General features: G+C 42.0%; 1 protein-coding gene across 1 annotated transcript in view; it reads right to left on the reverse strand.

The window, feature by feature from the left end:
* The window catches only part of DOC2A (double C2 domain alpha), a 1310014-nt gene that overhangs the window by 731055 nt on the left and 551191 nt on the right, over window positions 1-27768 (reverse strand). Inside the window, exon 4 of the mRNA XM_078650546.1 lies at window positions 17313-17387. Within this exon, the coding sequence (XP_078506672.1) occupies window positions 17313-17387 (75 nt within the window). The remainder of the gene's footprint in view (window positions 1-17312; window positions 17388-27768) is intronic.

Consider the following 27768-nt stretch of genomic DNA (forward strand, 5'->3'; position numbering starts at 1 on the left):
AAAAAATAATCCAATCTTACTAATTTCTTGTGTGGATAAGAGTAGAATGTATATCCAGAATCCATATTTCTTAGCACCCCCCAAGTATCCACCAACCCATGATCTTGTAATAAATTCTTGAGGGCAATATAAACCTTGGGCTTGCGACCCTTATATATTATTTGTGGTTCTCCTAGTGCACTCGTACTCAAATTAATATTGATATCACCACAGATCACTATCGGGTGTTGAAAGTTAACAAGCTCCTGATTGATCTCTATCAACGGCTCGGGGTCATCCAAATTTGCCCCATATACCGAAACCAACGTAACCTGTCTATTTCCAAACTTCAACTCAACAATGACCCAGCGCCCTTTCTTGTCTTCCAACTTGCGCCCGACAGCCACTGAGGTGTCTCTAACCAAAATAGCCACCCCCGTATCATACTCGATTGTTTGGAGACTGATACAACTCTATAGCCTAGATCCTTCAAGAGATCCCTCTTGCTCCATGGGATATGCGTCTCTTGTAAACAAGCCACATCAGATTGTATATATTTTAACTCCGCTGCCACTTTATGTCTTTTTATTACATTATTTAAACCGGATACATTCAGAGAACAAATCCTTAAGCAATTCCCCGCCATATTAAATTCGACCGTCTTATCCAAGATGGTTTAACCAAGCTTTGTACAAAAGAAAAAAAATATAATAACATGTCTAAGTCCAAGTTCCGCTCACTATATCTTGTGTCTATTTTTGCAGCGCTCACTAGTCGTGTTCCAAATTTTTTCCCCCTTTTAATTACACCCACCCGTGCCTTGACCCCCCCAGGACCCCCCCCCCCTCTCTGGCCCCCCCCCCCTTCACTGAGGCTTTAGGACCAATGGTCCTGTGATGGAAAGTTTGTCCCCCCTCCCCTGCCGCCCCCCAACAGAGTTTTCACAGCCCTATAATTAAACTGCCAATCAATACTGCCGGCGAGAGAACCCCAAAAAAATCAAAAATTATTAAACATTAGTCTAAGAAACTACAAATCAATACTGCTAGTAGGACTGCCAGTAGTATAACCCCAAACGACCAAAGTTATTTAGCCATTTTGCATCTCACATCCCAATATCAAATTGAAAGCAAAAATTCCTTGGCGGCAGACTCAATGGTAAAAAATCTAGTGCGTTCCTTGTGCGTAACCTTGAGTTTTGCAGGAAACATCAAATATACCAGCGCACCCTTGCTTTGAAACTGAGCTATAAGTTGTCGGAACTGCCACCGTAATTCCACAGACTGCTTACACAAATCAGGCCTAACAAAAAATTCACAATCAAGACCTTTACATTTTTTATCAGGGCGAGCCTTTAAAAAAATCTCCTCCCTAGCTTGAAAACTATTAAACGCCACTAGAATTGCACGAGGTTTTTTATCTCTAAGATTCGCCTTGAACGGAAATCGGTGGGCCCTTTCAACCTCCCTGTCCCAATCCCATCTCTCAGACTGTGGCATAGCAGATTTTAACAATGCAACTATAAATCCTCGTGTGTCAGAGCCTTCCTTTCCTTCTTCAATTTGCAAGAATCTTAGATTGTTTCTACGGGCTCTATTTTCAATATCAGTAAGTTTCCAATTGATATCTTCTTTAGACGCTAGATGTGTTTCAATAGTTTTCCGCTGTTGGCCCATCTCATCTTCCAATAAAGATATACGCGCTTCAGCTTCAGTTGCTCTAGTAACAAACTCATTATGTGACTTGACCAGCCTCCTGACCGAATTTTGTAATTTCTTGCAAGAGTTTTGAACCTTCATACTGTCTTCTCGATTCTCTTCCCTATGTAACATCATGGTCTGATATATCAGATCTAATGATATATCCTCAGAGCACTCTCCATCTTTATTGCTATTGACTGTGCCTTCTAAATACAGCTCTTTATCATTTTTGTCCAATCTGAGCCTTCGAACAGTGCTTGCGCCAGTAGACTCTTTATCCATATTCTCCTCCGGGCTACTGTGAAGACTACAGCCAGGTTCTTCATCTATCTCATCGTCCGGGCCCTCATCCTCCATACTCATTCGAGTTGCATACAGTTCAACCAGGCTTTCAGATGAAGACATAGAATGCTCTGATAGAGAAAAGAAATCTGCAGAATCATTATCTCCAGCCATTGAGCGAGTCGCCTCGACACAGCCTGCTTTCTCATGTATCACTTCACATAGAAGCCCTTTATTCACTTGTGCCTGTGTTTGTGCAGCCGCTTCTGCTGCATTCGAATCTGCACCGGTGCTCACAGATATATTGGAATCTGCCACAGCCCCTTTCTCGCTTCCCACAGCCACCGCTATTAAACTCTGAGCCTGGCTAAAGTCAGAAGCCTTTTCTCCGGACCCGGTCGTCGGAGCCTCCATTTCTGCAACAACTGTTCGTGAAGCATTAGAATCACATGAGTTTTTTGAAGCAATTATATCCCCCGCTTTCGTTTTCAAAGCGCTGAACATTTCAGGTATCTTTCTCCGCACACTTAACTCCTCCTCTCTCCCCTTTGGTTGCGCTAGCACCGCACTGCTCGTACTCACTGTAGGAGACGGGGGGGGGAGTTCCTCCAGCAATGTCAATCTCAGCCGTATTCACCGCAGTGGCCTCTGGCGTTTTCCCCGCCGCTTCAGTGCCATTAGTCACTTCAACTATAGCGCCCTGCACTCGCGCTCTCCTTCCCTTCGGCCGCATCTCATCCAATCTGCAAGGAGCACCTCTCTCAGCGTTTAACACCGCGGCCCCAGGCTCCGTGATGTCGAAAGCCGCTCTGTCCTGCTTCAAGCGGGAAACCACCTTCCACCAGGTGCGCAGAGTTTGGTATCTAATCAGGGGCAGTAGCCGAGCGCTGTGTGCTCGCTGTCCAAGCCGCTGAGAAAACCGCTGCCACGCCCGTGTGAATACTGCTCCGTGTACCATCCTAGGAATCCAGTGCAGCAGTTACAAAGGTTATTTTAGCGAATTTTAAGAAATTACAGTCTCTCAGTTTTCAGTTTTCTCGCCGCATGTCTTATCTCTATGGGGTCCGGCAGGAGCAACAAACTCACACGTCCGACTCGGACGCCATCTTGCCTCCCCGCATGCCACTATCAAGGTACATCTCACTGCAATATCTAGATATAAGCGTTCCTATGATTCACTCTCTTTGTGCTCGAATGGAACCATCAAACAGTTCATGAAAGTATTGTTCCGAGTTTTTCCCTCCGGTAAGGGCTCCTGAATGTAGTTCTTTCTCAACTCATAAAGAGTCAGTTCCAACCCATACACAGGACAGACTTCAAATGTCTCACATGGAAGGTCTCATTGTTGCTAGCACTCACTTCTTCCGGATGGGTGAGTGAGATACAGGCTTTCACGACTCAAGAACCCTTCTTGCACTTCACTGATGATTTTGTCATTCTCTGAACCACTCCAGAATTAATTCCAAAGGACCCATCTGACTTTCTCCTTAATGATACTATAATATTATGGATTTTCTTCATGAATCCGACCTCACCAGCAGAAAGGTATCTCCATACACAAGATATTAAAATACGTCTAAAGTTCTACCTACATTGCACTAAACAACTGAGAACACCTGACTAGCTGTTGATCAAATATGCACACACTAATAAGAGTGCTGCAATCACAAAAGCAACCATCACTCGATGGATCTCAGCTGCGATCTAGTTTTGCTACTCAAAGGCGGGCAAAGCACTCACTACAAAAACCAGGGCATATTTAACTAGGGCAGTGTCCTCCTCAAATGCTATGTTTGTGGGAGTGTCTCTGGACAAAATATGTTGTGCTGCGACCTGGAAAAGTGTGCATTCATTTGCACAGCATTATTGCCTGGAATCAGCACAGCTCATTGATGCACAGTTTGGACAGGCTGTATACGCCACTTAGTGTAAGTCTCTTTGGGTACGTGTGTTTGATTCTGTATTTATGCAAACTTTAATGGAATTTCTATATATATATATAGCCGTTGATTATCTCCAAACCACTTAATTGCAAATTGGAATTTGTGGTTTATCTGTTAACATGTCCTTGCCCGAAGGGTTACATTGGGAGTACCAAGCTAGAAGCCCATAGGTGTGTTTTGCAGCACTTGTGTGCCATCAAAAATGAAGATACATCGTATCCGGTGGCCAGGCACTTTATGGGGACAGACAAAAGACCCTCAGACAATTAGAGTGCAGGTACATCTTCAGGATGGGCACGAAAGAGTCATAAGGCATCAATATTGATGAGGGAATGTATACCATTCTTTAAACGTTGTCTGTTAACATCTCATGATATTTCCTGTTATCATTTAGAGATACCTTGTTTTCCTTCGAATATGCCTTTATGTCTTTACATCTTTGCATATATTTTTGATTTTAATATCTCTACAAAGTTTATAGTCCTTACGGCAATAAAATAACAATAGAATGGTTTACTTCTGTTTTAGGTTGTCCAGGATGAATACTGTGAAGAGATTGCAAGAGAGCTAAGATATCTATATATATACTCTTTTCCTTTTTTCTCTTCTTTTGATTGTTAGATTTGGCAATTTTGTTCTCTTTAACATGTTGCCACCTTCTCTCTCATGGATCCAGATTGACTTCTGTGTTTGGAAATATTTGTTGTTAATTAATGCTCCGTTAGACATTTTTAAGATCTCTTTGATACACCATTTACACTTCTCCTTTGCATTGATTTGCACAAACCTAAACAAGGGAGGCATCCCTAATACCCATCTACAATAATGACTAATTTGCCCAATGGTGCTATATTTTGTTTGAACCACCTTTGTAATTCGGACTAAGCCCAATGGGGCTATATTGTTTGCAGGTTTAGTTTGTACCTTTGCGCAGTTGCAATTTATTTCATTTTTCAATTTAAATTTAAAAATTGTGTTATTGACAGATGAATAAATGTCAGCATATACATTGCGCATACATATGGGCCTGCGGTTGTCTGTCTACAGGCCACCATTTAAAAATAAAGAATATTTCCGTTCCATGTGAGTGCCATCTCCTTTGCAGTTTCTTGGGAGCTGAGATATATATATATATGCATTCGCTTTATAGCGGGTGATGCGAGAGTCTCCTATCTGCTTGAATGGAATAAATGCTGTTTCCACCCGTTCTCCTGTGTTGGCCTCTTCACTCTTGCCGTTGGAAGGGGTGATGGATCAATATTATAGCACGGGTTCCAGTAATGTGCACAGAGGCCCCCGTCTCACTAAGTTGGCTCTGACCTGCTGGCTGCTGCTTCGGTAGCGTTTGGATCTACCTGGGGTACCGGGATATGCCAGAGCCCACCTCCTGGTCTGGGAGAATTCGTAGCGGTGTAGGAGTCATTTTGTGTTCACGCTGGGCAGGACAGCATTGCATCCTTGCCCCCGCTTAGAGGACACCAGGCATGTGGAGGTTGAGACGGTTGGTGACAGGAGGGAACGGTTTGTTCTACGGCGGCAGAGTAAGGAGCTTGTTCTTTAACATTACAGCGTTTTTTCATCCCCACGCAACCATTACCAGAAATGAGCACATGAACTGCATTCTGGGACTGGTAGGCGCGGTACATGAAGCGTCATACCAGGGACATTTGCGATTGGTATTTGGACCAGAAGGGGCGGACTAACGCTGGACTAATAAGGTGGGGCGTGGTATTTGTATCAGTGATATGTGCCACCACCTGAAGCAGTTACACCCGTGGCGCTGACGAAGGCTAATCCTAAGCCGAAATGCATTCACTTTATAGCGGGTGATGCGAGAGTCTCCTACCTGCTTGAATGGAATAAATGCTGTTTCCACCCGTTCTCCTGTGTTGGCCTCTTCACTCTTGCCGTTGGAAGGGGTGATGGATCAATATTATAGCACGGGTTCCAGTAACGTGCACAGAGGCCCCCGTCTCACTAAGTTGGCTCTGACCTGCTGGCTGCTGCTTCTGTAGCGTTTGGATCTACCTGGGCTACCGGGATATGCCAGAGCCCACCTCCTGGTCTGGGAGAATTCGTAGCGGTGTAGGAGTCATTTTGTCTTCACGCTGGGCAGGACAGCATTGCATCCTTGCCCCCGCTTAGAGGACACCAGGCATGTGGAGGTTGAGACGGTTGGTGACAGGAGGGAACGGTTTGTTCTACGGCGGCAGAGTAAGGAGCTTGTTCTTTAACATCACAGCGTTTTTTCATCCCCACGCAACCATTACCAGAAATGAACACATGAACTGCATTCTGGGACTGGTAGGTGCGGTACATGAAGCGTCATACCAGGGACATTTGCGATTGGTATTTGGACCAGAAGGGGCGGACTAACGCTGGACTAATAAGGTGGGGCGTGGTATTTGTTTCAGTGATATGTGCCACCACCTGAAGCAGTTACACCCGTGGCGCTGACGAAGGCTAATCCTAAGCCGAAATGCATTCGCTTTATAGCGGGTGATGCGAGAGTCTCCTACCTGCTTGAATGGAATAAATACTGTTTCCACCCGTTCTCCTGTGTTGGCCTCTTCACTCTTGCCGTTGGAAGGGGTGATGGATCAATATTATAGCACGGGTTCCAGTAACGTGCACAGAGGCCCCCGTCTCACTAAGTTGGCTCTGACCTGCTGGCTGCTGCTTCGGTAGCGTTTGGATCTACCTGGGCTACCGGGATATGCCAGAGCCCACCTCCTGGTCTGGGAGAATTCGTAGCGGTGTAGGAGTCATTTTCTCTTCACGCTGGGCAGGACAGCATTGCATCCTTGCCCCCGCTTAGAGGACACCAGGCATGTGGAGGTTGAGACGGTTGGTGACAGGAGGGAACGGTTTGTTCTACGGCAGCAGAGTAAGGAGCTTGTTCTTTAACATCACAGCGTTTTTTCATCCCCACGCAACCATTACCAGAAATGAACACATGAACTGCATTCTGGGACTGGTAGGCGCGGTACATGAAGCGTCATACCAGGGACATTTGCGATTGGTATTTGGACCAGAAGGGGCGGACTAACGCTGGTCTAATAAGGTGAGGCGTGGTATTTGTATCAGTGATATGTGCCACCACCTGAAGCAGTTACACCCGTGGCGCTGACGAAGGCTAATCCTAAGCCGAAATGCATTCGCTTTATAGCGGGTGATGCGAGAGTCTCCTACCTGCTTGAATGGAATACACCCGTTCTCCTGTGTTGGCCTCTTCACTCTTGCCGTTGGAAGGGGTGATGGATCAATATATATATATATATATATATATATATATATATATATATATATATATATATATATATATATATATATATATATATATCGTGCACACCGCCGTCTCGCCTAGCTCTGGAGTAGCAACCAGCCAAGGTAAGGACCACTCGGACACGGACCAATAAAGTTTCTTTTTCTTTTAAATTTATTTAGTGCAGAAAATGTCCATGACGTTTCGGCTCCACGAGCCTTGTTCACATGACAATGTTTGTTTTGTCGGTGTCCACCTTTTAAAGTGCCAGTGATAATTACATTGATTGCACGTGTAAGTGTTTTGAGCATAGACATAGAAAACATACTTCGTTGGAATTTTCAACCAATATATCAAACAGGTAATTCATTTCATATCAGTAAAATACCAATGATGCTCGTAGTACAAAGGACAAAATAAATGTAAATGAATAGATAATAAATGACTAAAGATATAAGGGGTTCCATCCATAACATTTAACATCCGTACATATATATACATAATTGTACAGACAAATAGACTAATTTATCCTGCACTATTCAAGTCTTGATTTTTGGGTAGATTACAAGTATTTGCTCAAGATTGCAGACACAGATTTTAAGTCATTTTAAAATTCCATCTCCAATGTACCATAAACTCCATTGTATAGTGTAGAATACACATGGTCATGTTGGATACACAATACAGTTGTTACTGTCAATAATAAAGAGATAAAGTGCAAATGCCTATTTTGGTATAATACCAAATTGTGCAAATATGCTCATTAATTTTTAAAATTTCAAATATGTGCAAAATAGCAAATAAATGTGCAAAAACCGCAATGTGTGCAAAATGCGCAAAATTCAACTATCATCCAGTTGTATTGACCAAGTCTCTACACTGATATTATTTACAAAGGAAATCCATATATAAGGCATCAAAATACTAAAATAAACAACTGTATATCCATAGTATTAATGTTGTATTGGTTAAGTAGATAATCCGGGGTAAAGCTTAGAGTACAGCCTGCCACCCTGTACCCTATTAGTTTATATCCCCATTTTCCAAATAAAGAAACATGTTATTTTCCTTAGTCCTGCTCAATGATCATAAGTGAATAAAATACTGTGTCTAATATTAACAGACTGACTGGGAATAAAGACCCACCACAGTCCAAATATTAGATATAAATGCCACCACCTAATCAAATAATTTCACCTATATAACAGCTACTGCAATTTATTAGAATGTCATCTAACCTCCGCATGGTTCTTCCACAGAATCCCCCAGCCGGGTGATTCTTATAAAAGAAATCCAAAATGGGGAGTCCCTGCTAGTTCTAACGGCAATTACATTCTTTGTTTTGTATTACATCAAGGCAAGCATGTATATAAGTCCTCCGTTACGTTAAGGCCCATAGGTGACTTGGTATTAAGAAGTAGAATGTATTTAGTCTCCAGTTTCCTCAATTTAGCATTCCTGTCACCCCCTCTCCTGCTGCTCATGATTGAATCAATTACCCAGTATCTAAGCTGAGTGTTGTCACTGCGATGGTACTCTCTAAAATGTCGGGCCACTGGATAGGTGTTATCACTGTTGTTAATGGCCCGCAGATGTTGGAGAATACGTATGTGAACAGCATTCTTCGTACTGCCCACATATTTAAGTAAGCAGGGGCATTCCAATATATACACCGCATATTCGGTTTTGCATGTTAATACCTGGGTGATAGAATGTTGAATATTGGTGAACCCGTCCCTGTAGGTTTTCGTGTTTTGTCCATGGATGCAAGCTTTGCAGGTTTTGCATCTATAAAAACCTTTATTGTCCTCCCACCAGGAAGATTTAATATAGGGTTCTGGATTAGTAACCACTACATGATCTCGCAGTGACGGAGCCCTGCTGAATGTGAGGGATACTAGCTTCGGGAGACTATTGCCTATAATAGAGGCGTGGGTAACCAAAGGCCAGTGTTTATTGAGTATTTTCCGAATCTGTTGATGTTGTCTGTTGAATCCAGTAATCACTCGAAAACAATTTTTATCATCAGGAATCTCAGCTGCTATATTGTCAAATTTCCCCTCAAGCCTGCTGCTATTCCCGGTCAGAAGTACCTCCCGAGATACAGCCATAGATTTGTCTTTGGCTCTCTGAATCAAATGCTTCGAGTAACCTCTCTCCAAAAAACGAGTGGTACTCCGGTCCTGTGCTCTCTTTAGGTCAATAGGATTGCTACATATGCGTCTTAATCGCAACATCTCCCCATAGGGGATACTTGATATCAAATGAGGTGGGTGTGAACTGGCCGCATGTAGTATGCTGTTGCCAGCAGTCGCTTTTCGGAAAATTTTAGATTCCAACCGGCCATCCCTTATATACAATTCAGTGTCAAGAAACGTCACACTGTCCTGACTCAGTGTCGCTGTAAATCTCAAATTCAGTTCATTATTATTGATATCATCAATAAATTTGAGTGCATCAACCTTGCTGCCCCGCCAGATTACCAAAAGATCGTCTATGAATCGAAACCACGCAACTAAATTGTTGCGAATATTGTGGCGGTACTCATGGCCCAGGACCAGGTCCTCCCAAGCTCCCATGTGTAAACATGCAAAGCTTGGGGAGAAGCTGGCCCCCATTGCCACGCCCTGTAGTTGGCGATACAATTGTTGGTTAAAAAGGAAAACATTGTTGACAAGGCAAAATTTTAACATCTCTAATAGCATCACATTATGGTCATGTTCATTAGTATCCCTTCTGGACAAATAATGTTCGACTGCATTAATGCCATCATCATGCGAAATGCTCGTATAGAGCGAGGATACATCCAAGGCTATCAGCCAATCACCACTAACCCATTCAACATCCTTGATTTTTGACAAAAAATCCCCGGTGTCACGAACATAGGAGCCCAATTGTTGCACATACCCCTGTAAATAATAATCTATATAAACAGAAGTGTGTTCTAATAGGCTACCCCTGGCAGAAATAATCGGTCTGCCTGGTGGATGTAAGGGGTCCTTATGAATCTTGGGAATAAAATATAAAATGGGTGTGATAGGGTTGTCATTTTTTAAGTACTTGAATTCAGCTTCAGTTAATAGTTTGGATGATTTCCATTTTAAGAGTTTTCGATGATAATCTGCTTGAATAGTGGCTAATGTATTGATCTGTATGCGTTCGTAGCATGTACGATCATTCAGCTGGGCATAGGCTTCCTTATCATATTCAGCTTTAGACATCAGCACAACATTTCCTCCCTTGTCACTGTTTCTTACAATTAGTTCTTTTTCCTTATTTAATTTGGCAATAAGTGTTTTGTATTGTTGCAACTCTTTGTCAAATTTCCTTTTGATTTTTCCAGTCCGGATCTGTAGTTCCTTTAGGTCAGCCACCACATTTTCATGAAATATATCCAAATTGTCACGAGGTAACACTGGACAAAAGGTTGAGGGTGGCCTGAATTGTGTTTCACTTGAAATTCTGTTGCCCCAATGATCAAACTTGTCGGGGTTATTGATCACCACAGTCGGATCATCATACCCTGCCCCTTCAGTTAGCCAAAGTTCTGCTATAGTTCGAGTACCTTGTGACATTTCAGTCGGCTCATTCTCAAATTCCGTGGCCTGAGTTCGAGAATAGCTCGACTTGTCCTTCAAAGCATAGAACTTACGGAGTTTTAGTTTTCTCACCGCTTTGTATATATCACATCTTGTATTTGGATAGTTGAAATCGCTAGGTGCCGCATACATCAGTCCCAATCTAAGGATTTTCTCTTCTTTGGTGGATAAAACCAGCGTTGTTAGATTCACAACAGTCCGATTATTTGCATCATTTGTTATTCCGGGGCTACAGGCCCCTGCCCCTTTCCACCTCTTTTCCACTTCCTTTGAAAGCCTCCTCTTTGACGCCCGCCGCCTCTGGCGCCTCTGAAAGTTGTTGTGTTTTCTCCCTTTCCAGGTCGTGTGTGAGATCTCAAACTTTTTAGCCTTTCTTGACATAAAAAATCAATTTCTTGGCCTGGAGTAGGTTTAATAAGACTGACTGCCTGTTCCGCTCTATGGCGGTCTGAGTCAGACTCAGTTTCAGGCTCAGAACTGAGCGTTGTGATCGAGGAATCACTTAATGTAGTGTTATTTTTTCGTTGCTGGATATTCTTTGCTTTAGGAGGAGGTTTGGTAGCACCTTTACGTGCTGCATCATATTTACGTGAGAAGGTGAAAATCTGTCCCATCTCGTAATCATTACGATCTCTTTGGAATTTATAAGATTTTCTATCCACAATTTTTGTTTCTTCTTTTTTAAGGCGCTCATTCATTGCCTTGAATAGTTTTTCCTTCTCATCATCGTCCCCCATAGTTTTCAGCTCCTCATGAATAGCTGCTATTTCTACTAGCAAACTTGCTCTGTCAATGTCAGCATATTTGATAAGGACTTGAACTTGTCGACGTGAGGCATCAAGATTAATTTCAGCCCACTCTTTCATCAGATTGGGGTTGGGCTCATCATATGTTGGGGCTGTCAAGATCCGTAGTCCACGGGGTATACGGTTCACCTCAATGTACCGTTGCAGGGACTTCGATTCCCACCATTTTGCCTGTTCTTGGCGGGCCTTCTTTTCCAGGGTTTTAAATAACTCCTTGATTGCTGAAGTGCTGCTATTACTGGCGTCATTCGTATCCCTCACCCGGATGTTAGCGGGGAGAGGAGTGTCATCGGTAAACGTTGAAGCTGCTAACGTTTCCCGGTCCCGAACATTGTCACCCGACATTTTTCTGCAATACTAATTTTTATTTACAGGCGGCAGCTGAAATCCCGAGTCAACAATTCCCGAGGTCAAAGCTTGTCCTGGTTACTTTGCCGCTCACCCACCACACAGTCTTATGAGCTTACTTGGTCAGGCGCTGTATTCACCAGTTCCTGATTTTTTCCGGTACTCCGCCCGAGCCCGAGCAGAGTTACGCGTCGACCAGTCTCTCCGCTCTTTGTCAGGAATTTCTTCCGGTTGGTGGTGGTCAGGCGTCCTACTCCTTCCGGAGTTACAACAAACTCCTAGGACTAGTCCAAGAGCGTGATTCGATTAGTCGCCGACCGATGCTGAGCAGGGTCCCGTGTGTAAGCTGGTTCGAATCCAACACAGATATATATCGTGCACACCGCCGTCTCGCCTAGCTCTGGAGTAGCAACCAGCCAAGGTAAGGACCACTCGGACACGGACCAATAAAGTTTCTTTTTCTTTTAAATTTATTTAGTGCAGAAAATGTCCATGACGTTTCGGCTCCACGAGCCTTGTTCACATGACAATGTTTGTTTTGTCGGTGTCCACCTTTTAAAGTGCCAGTGATAATTACATTGATTGCACGTGTAAGTGTTTTGAGCATAGACATAGAAAACATACTTCGTTGGAATTTTCAACCAATATATCAAACAGGTAATTCATTTCATATCAGTAAAATACCAATGATGCTCGTAGTACAAAGGACAAAATAAATGTAAATGAATAGATAATAAATGACTAAAGATATAAGGGGTTCCATCCATAACATTTAACATCCGTACATATATATACATAATTGTACAGACAAATAGATTAATTTATCCTGCACTATTCAAGTCTTGATTTTTGGGTAAATTACAAGTATTTGCTCAAGATTGCAGACACAGATTTTAAGTCATTTTAAAATTCCATCTCCAATGTACCATAAACTCCATTGTATAGTGTAGAATACACATGGTCATGTTGGATACACAATACAGTTGTTACTGTCAATAATAAAGAGATAAAGTGCAAATGCCTATTTTGGTATAATACCAAATTGTGCAAATATGCTCATTAATGTTTTAAATTTCAAATATGTGCAAAATAGCAAATAAATGTGCAAATATATATATATATATATATATATATATATAGCAGCTCCAGTCCTTCTAGACCTTTACCCAGCCGGGTCAGGAATAAAGACACAGCACTCCCGGGCTCAATATAAACAGCGAGGGTATTTTATTTAAGCAAACGCGTTTCGGGACAGCGTCCCTTCGTCAGTGGTTCAACCACGAGTGATACAGTTGCAACTTTTTAAATGAGACGCCACCAATAATGATAGACACTGAAAACGGACTATAGCGTCCACAACAAAGTTGCGCCATCTTAGAATGGTTTCAGGGTGATTTTTCAATGCGTTAAATAACAGTGATTGCACATTTCCACATTTTGCCGTGTATCGGCCAAAGCATAAGATAGCCCGGTTTCATAAATTCATTACAAGTTTGATTTTGACTTTCGTGATATTGGCATGAGGCGTAAAATTTAATAGTCTTAATGACATTCCGGGCACAATAGCCACGAACTAAATTTTCACTGGAATATACCTCAGAGTAGATCTTGCCGTGTATCGGCAATTGCAGCCATCTTGGCTGCATGAGCTCATACCATCATCACAAGTCTATCCCAAACAATTTTATCTAAATCATTATAACAAAAACAGGTCTCATTCTAACAAATTTCCCACCACCCCTCTTAAATAAACAATACCTCATGATTCATACATTGATTACAAGTTTCTGATTCATTTATAGTTTTTTCCTTTTATCTTCGTCCCTCAGTTTCAGAAATCAATCCAACTAACAAAACTTCTACAGTCCTTCGCTCACCTTATCCAAGGTGAGTAGCCATCTCCTCTCCCATATTAAGACCCCTTGGTGCCTTCGTTTCTAAATCGATGAGAAACCACCAGGACGACCCATCATCTCCTCCATAGGAGGCCTAACAGAGAACCTTTCAAAGTTTTTAAATCTTTATCTCTTTGAATTTGTCTTGGAACTCAAGTCCTACATCCGAGATACTACGGATTTCATTGAGAAAATTGAGAGTCTGATATGGCAATCCTCCTATGTAATGATAACATTGGACATAACGAGTCTGTATACGTGCATAGATCATGGTCAAGGAATAAATGCTATCGCTTATTTTTTGGGAAAAAAATCACTGAAATTCGCTATGCACAACAAGATGATACTTGAATTAGTAGATTTTTGTTTACATAACAACATTTTCCTTTTCCAGGACACTCTGTACAGACAAAGGTCGGGCACGGCGATGGGTTCCTGCTTCGCCCCCAGCTACGCGAATTTATTCGTGGGCTGGTGGGAGGAGCAGGAAGCCTGGGGTCCGGACAAAGCCACATGGAACACCAAAGTGGTAACCTGGCACAGGTATATTGACGACCTGTTCCTGGTATGGGATGGGTCCATAGACGAAGCCCGGGAGTATATTGGGTCGCTAAACCATAATGACTGCAATCTAAAGTTCACGGGAGATATCAGTGGATCACAAGTCAATTACTTGGATTTACAGGTATCTATAAAGAATGGGAAAATATCAACTTCCCTGTACCGGAAACCAACAGCCGGGAACAGCGTGCTGTTTGCCACTAGCAGCCATCCCCGTAAATTAATCAATAGTATTCCCTATGGGGAGTTTCTTAGATTGAAACGAAACTGCACCCATGAGGAGGACTTTGATTTAGCAGTCAGAGGGAGTATGGACAGATTTGAGGAAAGGGGTTACAGACCAAAACTTTTACAGGACACCCTCAACCGCGTTAAGGCCCTGCCACGCGACACACTGTTCCAAAAGAAAGAGAGGCCAAAAGTGGATGGGAAGTTTCGAATGGTAACAACTTACTCAGAAAATTCCTTCAAGTTAAGGACAATTATGTCGAAACATTGGCATATTCTAAAGACTGATCAGATTGTGGGATCGGATTTGCCCGCTACTCCACAATTTACCTTTAGAAAGGCAAGATCTTTGAGGGACCACATGGTCCATAGCCATTTAGACCCGATCCAGAACACCAAAGGCACGCTGAAGGAAGCCAGAGGCTTCTTTCCATGTGGGAAGTGCAAAGCATGTGCTTTCAGCAAACGCACACTCACCTATAAAGTAAGAGGCTGTCGAGGTGAAAAGAAAATCAATAAATTTATGACCTGTCAGACGGATCATGTAGTCTATTGTTTACAGTGCCCTTGCTTGCTGCAATACATTGGCAGTACAATTAATTCTGTAAAACTAAGAATTTTAGAACACATGAGGGCGATAATGAATAAGGACTTCACATACCCTGTCGCCAGGCATTTCGCGATCAAGCACAATAGTAACAGAGATCTACTAAGGTTTTTCTGCTTAGACTGTGTACCACCAAATATAAGGGGAGGGAATAGATTGCAGACCCTTAGAAGGCTTGAATCGCGTTATATCATCGATTTAGAAACGAAGGCACCAAGGGGTCTTAATATGGGAGAGGAGATGGCTACTCACCTTGGATAAGGTGAGCGAAGGACTGTAGAAGTTTTGTTAGTTGGATTGATTTCTGAAACTGAGGGACGAAGATAAAAGGAAAAAACTATAAATGAATCAGAAACTTGTAATCAATGTATGAATCATGAGGTATTGTTTATTTAAGAGGGGTGGTGGGAAATTTGTTAGAATGAGACCTGTTTTTGTTATAATGATTTAGATAAAATTGTTTGGGATAGACTTGTGATGATGGTATGAGCTCATGCAGCCAAGATGGCTGCAATTGCCGATACACGGCAAGATCTACTCTGAGGTATATTCCAGTGAAAATTTAGTTCGTGGCTATTGTGCCCGGAATGTCATTAAGACTATTAAATTTTACGCCTCATGCCAATATCACGAAAGTCAAAATCAAACTTGTAATGAATTTATGAAACCGGGCTATCTTATGCTTTGGCCGATACACGGCAAAATGTGGAAATGTGCAATCACTGTTATTTAACGCATTGAAAAATCACCCTGAAACCATTCTAAGATGGCGCAACTTTGTTGTGGACGCTATAGTCCGTTTTCAGTGTCTATCATTATTGGTGGCGTCTCATTTAAAAAGTTGCAACTGTATCACTCGTGGTTGAACCACTGACGAAGGGACGCTGTCCCGAAACGCGTTTGCTTAAATAAAATACCCTCGCTGTTTATATTGAGCCCGGGAGTGCTGTGTCTTTATTCCTGACCCGGCTGGGTAAAGGTCTAGAAGGACTGGAGCTGCTATTTTTAACGCGATGCACTGGCGCGTTTTTCGGCACCCGACATAAAGAGTGACCCCCGTAAACGGTGCAAACTGGAGCCTGAATATATATATATATATATATATATATATATATATATATATATATATATATATATATATATACACACACATTTATTTCTACCCATCATCCGCTATTTGTGCTAATACTATAAAGTATACAAATACATTAACTGCTTGCTGTTCTGATTCAAGCATGTGAATCTATGAAAAATCAAATACTGGGGATGAAAATACATTACTTTTCTGTAACTGTAGTTCTCCAGTATAGGTATCTTTCATAGATTTACATGCACACCACCCTCCTCTGCTGAGAGGCTCTCTTTATAGCTTGAGATCTATTTCCCACTTGTGCTTTGAAAATCAGTGAGACTCAGACTCTCTTGAGACTGTTCCAGAGGGTGCTATTGCATGATTGGTTGAAGTATTTTTTTTTTTTAAAAAGGACATAGATAGACTATTAAAGTGATTATGCATTGCCATTAGAGTCTATGGTAATGATACATACTGATTTATTATTGTACAGTGGGACTCCCACTTCAACGACCGGGAATGATTCAAGCATGTGAATAATTCGCAAGATACTAATACTAGAGAATTAAAGTTACATGTAAGTAACTTATTTTCTTACCATGTGGGTCATATTCATTTCAGTGTGTCACATTAATTTCAAAAGATGTCATCTTCACCTCAACATGTCTTTCATTTCAGCAATAACCATATTTTTTCAGCAGAGGTCATATTATTATTAGTGTAGGTAATTTCATTGTAGTATACTATTCAATTTTGTGTGTATGTGATTTTTATACTATGAATTGCATATCATTTCATGCTAGTAGTTATAGTATTTGTTTTTGTTCATTATTATATTCATTCTGGTATGCTACATATGTATTAAGCTGTATTCTTTGCATTTCAAGTGGGCTCATTTCATGTGAATTCATTACAAGCTTACTTTTCTTGGCACAAAAGGTAAATACACTTGAGGCATGCCGGTAATGCTATGAATACAGAGCTTCCACAGCCTATGAACATATCTTGCAAAGTCATTGAGACATACCTTACATGCCCCTGGCAGCAAATGGAGTTTCACATAGGGGTCAGCCAAGCCATTGAAGTCCATTGGTTTCAGTCCCTATGAAAAGAAGAAACATGAATTAGACTAGACTTTCTATATAAACTTGGTTGTTTTATGGACATTTGTTGAAGATTAAATATCAATGAGGTGATCAGCTGACAGGGAGACAGGAGTAGACAGAGTATCCCTACCCTTTCCTATAGTGCTAGAGCTCCATTGTATTCACATGTGCGAGGCGTGACACCTAGGGGTGGGAGGAATGTTTAATTCTGCCCGCAGAATTGTTGGCATTGTGGTCACTCCACATTACTTTTTAAGACAGAGTCCTGGCCAAATTCCGCCAATTGCTGTGTGGCAGAATCTTTCTCCCGCAAGGCTCCAGAAAATGCAAGATGGTAAGTGCGAGTGGGATTTTGTGTCCCCTAGCGCAATTTTCTAATGTGGGCGGATGCGCGCAGTCACGGTCATAGAGCTGCCATTTAAGCAGATTTCCTACCGCTCAAGAAGATTTTCTACTTGAGCGACAGCAAAATCAACTTGAATGGCTGTGCGCTCTTGCACAATGCATGGAGCCATTTGCTCTGATATTTCATCGCCTCTCGTGCTACAGATGCAAAATTGCAGCGCAAGCTTCATCTTTTCTTCCCGTTGGTAGAAGTCCGTAGAATCTTGTAGAGTTTTTATGTAACTATGCAGAATTCCGTAGAGTGAAACTCACGACTCCCACCCACCCCTAGTGACAACAAGCTGCAATACTACTGACAAAATATTCAAGCGACACTCAATCTCAAAAATGAACTACTTTCCATCCTAATATTTCTACGTTCCAAGCAGCTTCCAAAACAACAAGCCTTCATTGCAAGGATCCTTTATCTAGGAATTGTTAACCCAAACAATGCGTCATTCCAACCTTCTAGCCCAACAATCATTCAGTCTCAATCCTCCATCTTCATTATGATCCTCCTACACATTTTATTCAATGGCTGTTTATTCTTAATGATGCTTGATTTCCTGATTTCAGAGATTATGTATGCAATGTTGACCTTTTTATGTTCCATACTAACAACCCATGCTTTCTACATCCTTCATTCTTTCATCCCAACTATCTTGCTTAAGGACAATATTTCCGACAACAATCATTTATCCTAATAATATTATTTTAGGAACTTACTTATATTCTACTGTTTATCCAGTCCTTCATCCCATAAATTCGCAATTCTAGTAATGCTTTATTCTCATGCTCTGTGCTTAATTTGAGCCAATGGTTTCCGGTGCTCAGCACTGATACATATTGTCAACACCGGCACTTGTGACAGTCTGCCACAAGGTGTGCTGTCTAGTTAATTTAGAGATGACAACAACAACAGTTACTTATTAATTCAATATACATTAAAAACGACTATTAACTGTTGCCCAAGCCATTCTTATTGCTTTGGGGGTCTGAAATAGTCTGAATTGTCACACTTGTAGCAGTGTGATGGTTAGTAGTTGTCTAAGTACAGTGGCAATGTGTGATGCAGGCTGCAGTGGCCTCCTGACTAGAGCCCCGGCACCTATTATTGTACAAATTAAGCACTGCTCGCGCTCTTTCAGTCCAGCAGTTCTTTATAGCCACAACTTAACTTTTCAATAATCCTTACCCTAGCAATGCTCTTTCTCAACAATTCTCTATTTCAGAAATGCATCATACAATTATCCTTCATTCCAACAGTCCTTCCCAACAATCAACAATCCGTCATTCTGAAAGTATTTAACATTCCTTCCCCTCAAAGACCCTTCCTTTAAATATGGAACAATTAAGGGTGGAGCCAGCATTGCCAGAGTGTGGCTGAGGGGAGACAATTTACATACAATTAATGCAATAAAGTATTTTACTACTACTACAACATAAAATGTCCGGATGCTGTTGGGCACTGGGGTGGTCTGGGTGCTTGGTGAGCATAATCAAGAGGAGTTGATGTAAATGGTGTCAAAACATATATGTAAGCATTATACATTGACCATAAAAGGTGGAAATAATGGCTAATTTACAGAGAGTTGTGTATGTTTAATACCATTAAACTAGTAGGATATAAATAGCACTGAAAAATGAGTGCTTGAGTTCCACTAAAGTATTTTATGAGACTACACCAGAGAAAATAACTCACATGAAAGCAAACTACATTCCCTGAGAAGAAATAGTCTCTCAGATTGTTTGTTATCAATGGTTCCTTTAGGAATCTTTCAGATGAATAATTAGTTTGATCATATATGAGCCTACAAAAAGAATTGTCATGCAACAGTATAAAGCAGGATTCTGTCGGTTAGTTTAAATTTTATCAACTTGTGGGATTTTGTCTCATTGTCTGCAGGAAACATCCACTGCTAGAGTGGACTATCTAAATCGAGCATTTTTACTTTTGACATATAATTAAGCTCACATGGTTTAGTCCACAGTTAAAAAATGTCCACAGCCTTCTTTTTTTGCTACACAGGTTCTAAAGTATTTTAATTGATATGGTCTCTTTTACTACACCTGGTGCGTGGTTGTTCAATTGTATCTTCCATCACATCTTCCCCAATCAAACCAGTCTTTCCTGCTGTTCAACTTTCCTGTATGCTTGTTGCATATGTATGTGTGCTACTGGTCTATTTCTCCGGACAGTTCCATTACACTCAGGGCGCTCACAGATCTTTCCGTTGCATTTTTTCTAATTTCAGCCATTGCAAAAGTAAGCGAGGTACATTCAGAGTGCTCTCAAAACAGCAAAGTGCTGCTTCTAAAACGTGAGTAAGCAAAGAAAACCTATAGATATCCAAATATATGACTTTACATACTAATTTACCTTAAACGTGTTTCCTAAAAATAAAATACCACCCGACCACAGCATCCAAACAGCCTCTGCTACAACTTTGTCTATCTACCAAAATCTGAAAATATTCAGTGTGGAAAATAAATGTACAGTCTTCTCTACGAGAATCGGAGAGGTGAGAAAACATTTTGAGTCTATACTAATACTAAGCGACTTGTGATCCTTCAATAAACTGACAAGCATCATTAAGAAAAAACTGGCTGGCCATCTGTTTTCTAAAATAATCTGGCCATCTCCATCTGTTCCGAAGAGCATTCAGTATGACCTCAACTACCACTTTTAAAGATAGAGATTGGATTGGCATATATAAATCAGTTTACTTTTCCAGGAACAGTGTTTTGCTGCTTGAACGCTCCCACCCACTCAAGAAAACCGCATTCCTTTCAGCTGTTTTCTTGTAATTTGGTGCCACTTAGTGGTGGGTGCTGTGAGGTATCAACTTTGCTTGGACTTTTGATGCAACCTGAACTCATCATTTTAAAGTTTAAAACACCAGCACTTAAACAGTATTGCCTTGCATCACTTAGTTGGATTAGCGAGTGGCCTTTAAGGTACTCCACTCTGCTTTTATTATGTAATGCACGCAATTATGAAAATAAAACTCACAGACATTCAACTAAGATGCCATTGTGTAACGTAACGATTTTGTCGAAAGACAAGAAAGAATGAAACCGGATTCGGTGCATCAAAAATGGCACCGTGAACATAGGGAGAATGCATCCATCCCTTACTACCATAAACAGTACTGTACCTGCCGCTGAGGTACAGCAATTCCAGACCATTGCACAAAGGCCAGCTGCCAGGTGAGATCCCAGCTGCTTGGCAAGGCACAGCCAACAAAAAATAAACGGGCACATCCCCAGGTATGGACGAAGTATGCAGAGAACCCTACAAAAATATACCCAGTACCAGGTCTAGGGGTCAGTCCTGCTTGTAAGTGGCCTGCATGTGCATTCTAGGACGTTTCAATTCTCTTTGTACATTGTAAACTATACGCAAAGTTCTTTTAGCTAAAAGTAGCTGGTACTGACGGAAGGTGTTACACATAGAATGCAACTATGAAGCAAGTTGGGTTATGCACCAAAACAGATATTTTGGGTGTGTGCTTCTTTAAATAGATGATAGGTGCTTCACTGAAAGAAGTTCACTCCCACCGGAAACTAAAGAGCAGCCATTCTGAGTTTTCAAGCTTGTTATAAAGTCAGTTTATTTGTTTTTTGAAAGTTTCAAAATTCATTTCTAAGTGTTAAACAAAAACATTTTTCATAGTTCACTTTCATGGACAAAACATATGCATTTCAAGTTAGAAATGTGTCTTCATGATGTTTGATGTAAAAGGCACTGAACTGAGAACCTTTCATTTATCAATTTTCAATATCCCCAATGCATGTGGGGCAGTGCTAGCCCTTTGTCGTGGCCGGGGACTGGTGATAACTACGAGATAAACAGAAAAACGTTTTTTTTTTTTTATCGAGAGTACCAATACGGGAATAGCACGAAAAAACTCATTCCGAATTGCGTCCTTATTTGTTTTGGTTACTTTGGACAAGTATTGGTGGTACATGAAATTAGATTTACCGTCACACACGCTTCGTATAGTAATGGAATGGTTAGCCCGGATTTCCTTTTCGACATTTGGATTTTCTTCTTTTTTGCATTTATGTATTCAGTAATGCAGGGGCGCATTGCATGGCCTAATACAAACACTTGGATTCTGAAGAAGAACTTCTTACATGAACGTAATATATGTTTTGTCAATGGAATCGAACTACGAACATTTTGTTCAACACTTAGAAATGGATTCTGAAATTGTTTGAAAGTAATTGTTTTTGCTGTAACTAAATTTTTAGCGGCTATGTGGAACACCAGAAGTAATTATGTGGTAAAATGAGATAAAGTGTACCTTTGTATAGCTTCAGGGTGCTTGAAGGTTATTAGTGAAGAAAGGGGCTTTGAGTCGACTTTCTTTTTAATTGTTTATAATGTTTTTTTTATCTTATCATGATGAAATAGTCTACTGACATGATGTATTCGTGGTTTTTATGCTAAAATGTAATGATTTGAGCTGAAATTTTATTGTTGATGTAATTTGACCTCTTTTATGACATTCTTGTCGAAATAAAGATGACAAAGAAAGTTTGAAAAAAAAATAAACGAAGATATCACAAGCTTGAAAATTGACCGAAAGTAACTTGTGGGATAGCTCAGAGCAGCTGGCTCTTTAGTGCCGAATAGGACTCCTGTCACTGATCAGAAGCAGGTATTGTCTGTTAGATTATGAGTTGTTAGACGGAAGACTTTTTTCACTGGCGCAGATCAAATTTATTTTGAACTTTAGAACTCTTTTTTAAATAGACCAAGTGATGCTGGATCCAAATCAAACAATGTAAATCTTCACCACTTAAGTAAAGCTCTCATGCACATGATGTCATTTAGGAACTTCTAAGAGAGAGATAAAAAAAAAAGAAAATCTCACATTAACTTGTATGGGAGCTGAGGAAGATTTTGAAGAGAGAAAGCTAAAATGATGTCATTTATTGCTTAAGGAATGCAGAATTAATTTTATTTTGAGAGTTTTGTAAAGCACGAACAGGACCCATGCGGGTATCAGAGCGTTTTAGAGGGCAAGTATATGTGACAGAAATATACATAAAAATAGAATAGGTTAGAATAATACAGAAATAGTAGCTATTACACACTAGCAAATATATACACAGATGTTTCAATAGTTCAAGTGAATTTGGCCAGTAGAATCGATTTCACTTCTTTTTTTGAAATATGAGGCAGATGGGTTCAATCTCTTTTCTGGGGGAAAGGCATTCCAGATCCTGGGAGCGATTCCTGAGAAGGTTCGGTTGAATGTTTTCTTCTTGGTAAATCATTGTGGTTTCAGTAGAAGATTAAAGGAACTCCTGGTAGTTCTGTTACCACCCGAAAGCACCAATTTCTCCACTAGGTAGTTCAGGGTTTTGTGATGCAATGCCTTGTGTGTCATATAGGTGATTTTCAAGTGAATTCTGGCCTCAAAAGGTAGCCAGTTGAAGTCACGAAGATCAGGGGACATGTCACAGTTTTTTTGGGAGCCTGTGATGAGTCTAGCGGCTGCGCTGATTGAGGTTCTTAGCGAGCCGTTGTCGATCTGGGAAAGCCACAGAGAGCAACACTCCCATACTCCATTCTGGGGATTACTAGAGCCTGCACTGCCTGTTTGAAGTCGTTAGCGAGCAGGAAGGGTTTCATTCTTCTCAGGGTACTCATTTGAAAATTTGCTCCTTTAGTTGCAGCGCTGATGTGTTTTTGCATATTTTGGTTTTTATCCAGAGTTATTCCTAGGGATTTAGCAGAATCGATAATGATAGTTTGCGCGTTGAGTGCCGTTATGTGCTTCATCCACTCGCTAATGATGGTTGGTTGGCTGGGGGAGGCGATTAAGAGGAATTCGGGTTTGAGGGTATTTAGTTTTAGGTGGTTTTTGGTCAGCCAGGTCTGTGTTTTCAGGAGCATTGAGTTGAGGGATTTGATGTCCTCAGGTGAATGGATCTTTATGTAGAGCCGTGTGTCGTCTGCATACATGTGATAGTGGACATTTGAGGAGCTGAGAAGCTCGGTAAGTTGTTCCATAAACAGGTTGAAGAGTGTCGGGGAGAGAGGGTGATCCCTGAGGTACTTCTAAAGTGACTGGAGTGGGCTCGGATAAAGATTGATTGATCTTGAATCTTTGTGATCTGTTATGAAGGAAGGAAGTAAACCAGTTTAGGCCCAATTCAGATAGTCCCATTCTGTGTTTCAGGAGGTCTACTAGGTTGTCCTGTTTGACGGTGTTAAAGGCTGAGGATAGGTCAAGCAGAATTAGTAAACAGGCTTTGATTTGCTCAGGATTTTTAATGTGTCGTCTATTATGTGTGTCATGCCGATTTGGTATTGTGCCCTGCATGGAAACCTGATTGGAATTGGTCGAGCAGGTTGAAGTGAACTATGTGGTTGCTAAGGTGCATGTGAACACATTTTTCTAAATGTTTGGCCAGTGTGGGGATGTTGGATATTGGGCGATAGTTATTTAAGACTGATGGGTCAGCCGATGGTTTCTTTAAGATGGGGGATACCTGACCTGCTTTAAGAATGTCTGGGATGGTTCTTTGCAGAAGAGAGGTGTTTATAATCCTAGTCCATAAAGGCACTAGCATTGGAATGAAGTATTTTAAGTAGTTTGCTGAGAGAGGGTCTGTGAAGTGATTGGAGGCATTCAGGGCTGTGAGCGACTTTAGGATAGTATCTTCGCTGTAGGTGTTGAAGGAGGCCCAGGATGTGTTGTTTTTAGGGTCGAACTTTGCGGAACAACTAAGTGTGGTCACAAGTGGGGTCATTGAGGAGATCATGAGTGGGTTGGTATGGGATATTGGATTGTTAAGCAGGTCTGTTTTTCTGTTTTCGGTCTTGGTTGTGAAAAAGGAAGCAAATTCTGCGCAATTGGGCAGTGTGTCTGGATTAACTTGGGGGGGGGGAGTGGGAAACACCCTTGGATTGTGACTTGATTGGTTTGTATTGCCTTTTGGGACGATTCTTGGCTTGGTCGAGTTGTTTACTGAAGAAGTAAGCTTTTGAGCGTCTATTCTTTCTTTAATAGGAGTTTCTTTAGCATTTTAGTAACTTGAGGTGGTCAGAAAATGGTGCCGCTCTCCACTGTCGTTCAATTACTCTTAGTGATTTTCTGTCTTCATTTAGCCTGCCATCATACCAGGGTTTTGAGTTTTTTTGTAGCGACTCTTCTCAGTTAAATGGGAGCTAGATTGTCTAATACCACGTTCATAGAGTGGAATTAATGATTAGTTAGATCCTGTACCTTGTCTAGCCCTACCTGTGGGAGCATGAAGATAGGACTAGTGGTTGCGAGTGCAATGGGACTGTTGTTTCTTAGGTTCCTCTTCCAGATTTTCATTCTCGTGAGTTGAACAGAGAGATATTTAACTGTTTCATTGATATGGAAAGTTATGATGTGATGGTCAGACCAGTCACAAGGGAGGATCAATTCAAGCTGGGTGGCGTCCGCTTTGGAGATTACTAGATCGAGGGTTGAGCCTTTTTCATGAGTGGGGCTGTCTCAGATTTGGGACAAGTTAAGGTCGGATAGGAAAGCTTTGAGGCTGTTAACCTCTGGGTCGCCAGGTCATTCCAGTGGAGATTAAAGACCCCCAGGAATATTTGAATGTTTAGTTGTCCGACATTTGTTGCTAGGATATCCATGACGTGTTCGATCAAGGTGAGGTTGTTTCCGGGCGGGTGGTAAAATGAATGTAGTGAGCATATTGGCTTGCTATTGTAAGTGATGTCTAAACATAAGTATTCACATGAGGAGAGAACCGGGGAGTTGGAGCGGGTCACATAGAGGTTGTTCTGATGTATGCCGGCAATACCAACACCTGGCCTATCAGTTCCATCTAGTCTAGTGACGTGATAGTTTGGGGGTACTAGTATGTCTAGGTGTTGATGATTAATTTAGCCATGTTCCTGTTAGTGTGAGGTCGGCAATGCCAGCCGCATGTCACGTGGCTGACCTACAGTTTAGCAAAATACATTTAGTTGGGCTCTGTTAGGAGTAGTGTTGGGTTTGTGTTAGATAAGTACTCGCATGAGGTTGGTTTCAACTATAGCTCTAGAACTGTGTCTTGTAGCTCTAGAGGCATTGGAGGGGATGGATTGGATTAAGGACAAATTCTGTGTGTTATCCGTGTGCACAGTATTAAGGGATGGAGTTGGGAGCTCATAAGAATGGGGTCCGGGAATTTAATTCTATAGATGATGGGGGCTTTTTCCTTCTGATCGGACGGGAAGAGGCATTGGGGTATGGTACTGTTTTCCATTTAAGGAGCTTCTGTTTCGGTAATCTCCTGCCTAAACTGGGAATGTGCCATGTACGATAAGACATATCATTGAGAGCACCAAAGATGCTAGTCAGAGGCGCAACTATAGGGGCTAATAAAAATTTCAGAGGGGGGCTTAGTCTTCCACCAATAGACAGAGTGGAGATGTGGAGGATCGAAGAAGGGGTGAAAAAACAACAAAGCCTTGTTAAGGAGTAAATTGTCTTTTAAAGACCTGTGAAGCACTCAGGTGTGTTCCCAGGAAGCTGTCTCAGCCCGGGCAGACACACACGACAGGGGCCGGGGGGCTGAAGCCTTTTGAGCCCTATGGGCATTGCGCGCCTGGTGCTAGTACACCAGAGACTAAGGGGCCCATTAGGATGGCGGGCGGATTGCTCCCGCCAGGCTGGCGGTAGCCTCCGCCAGCCTGGCGGAGGCAATCCGCCCGCCGTCCGCACCTGAATTCCCCCCACCATATTAGGATGGCGGGGGGGGGGGACCACGGCGGACGGAAAGACCGTCCGCCGCTTTTCCGCCCCGGTCGCCTTGGGACCGGGGCGGAAAAGGTTTAATATGGTGGCGGTGTCTAATAGACACCGCCAGCCATATTATGATGGGCTTGTGTAGATGCCTTTCCGTGGCAGCGATGCCGCCACGGAAAGGCATGCGGTCTTCACTCTGGGGGCCCCCTGCGGGCCCCCAGAGTGAAGGAGAGGTGGAGGGTGCACACTGGGGGGTACCTGTGGTAACCCACTTCATTTGCATAAACAAAGTGCCGCTTTGTCTATGCATTAATGCATTTTTAGCATTGTGGCGGGCGGTGCAGAGAGCACCGCCCACCACAATGCTAAAAATGCAGGATGTGCTCGCCACTGTGGCGGGCACATCCTAATGCCCCCCAAGGGACCCCCGCACTTATGGCGGGTGATCCCAAACTCCGGTAGGATGATGGGCGGACAAAGTCCGCCCGTCATCCTAATAGGCCTTAAAGTATTGAGATTTTGAAAATCAAAAGAAAGGGATATAATGGAGATGTTTAAACTGCACACACAAAAAAATACAACTTGAAATATACAACTAATTTCCAAAATCCAATCTCTGTGGCCTCGCTGAAACATTCCTCTACTAAAAAATGATATGCTATTAGAAAACAAACTTTGGGAATTATATGTTGAATTAACCCCTTGGGCGCGGTCGCGATTCTGCGCCTGTGCGGCACATTCCAATCACGGGCTCCCGGCCGTCATCAGCACGCAAGGGGTTAAAGAACACAAAAGTACCTAAGAGGAAGAACTATGGGGCATCCAAGAGCAGGGCTTCCACACACTACTGTGGATGGAAAGTGAAACTGACAGCACTGAGGGTTCAGCAGAACCCAGCCCAGACATACAATTTAAACAGCATTTGTTCTTTTACACACATGCCTTTTCAGTAAATGTCCAATCCTGAACAAAACATTTTTTTAGCCTCTTGGTGCCCTTCTGAATCTGAAAAATGAAGACCTGGGGCCATCAAAGGCACTGGGACAGGAGAGAATGAACTGGCACCACTCCGGACCTGCACCCCCCCCACACTTTGTAACAACCCTGCTCCAGACACTTCAGGCTGGTTCTTAAAAAGCAGTTTTACCTCAGAGATGGTAGCATACACCCCGAACCCCACCAACTGGTTCTCAGTCACCTCCAGATAGTCCACAGAGGCGGTCTCACCATCAGAGGCACTCAGCTT

The sequence above is a fragment of the Lissotriton helveticus genome, chromosome 7, assembly GCF_964261635.1.
Source record: "Lissotriton helveticus chromosome 7, aLisHel1.1, whole genome shotgun sequence".
In the NCBI taxonomy this organism is placed as follows: domain Eukaryota; kingdom Metazoa; phylum Chordata; class Amphibia; order Caudata; family Salamandridae; genus Lissotriton; species Lissotriton helveticus.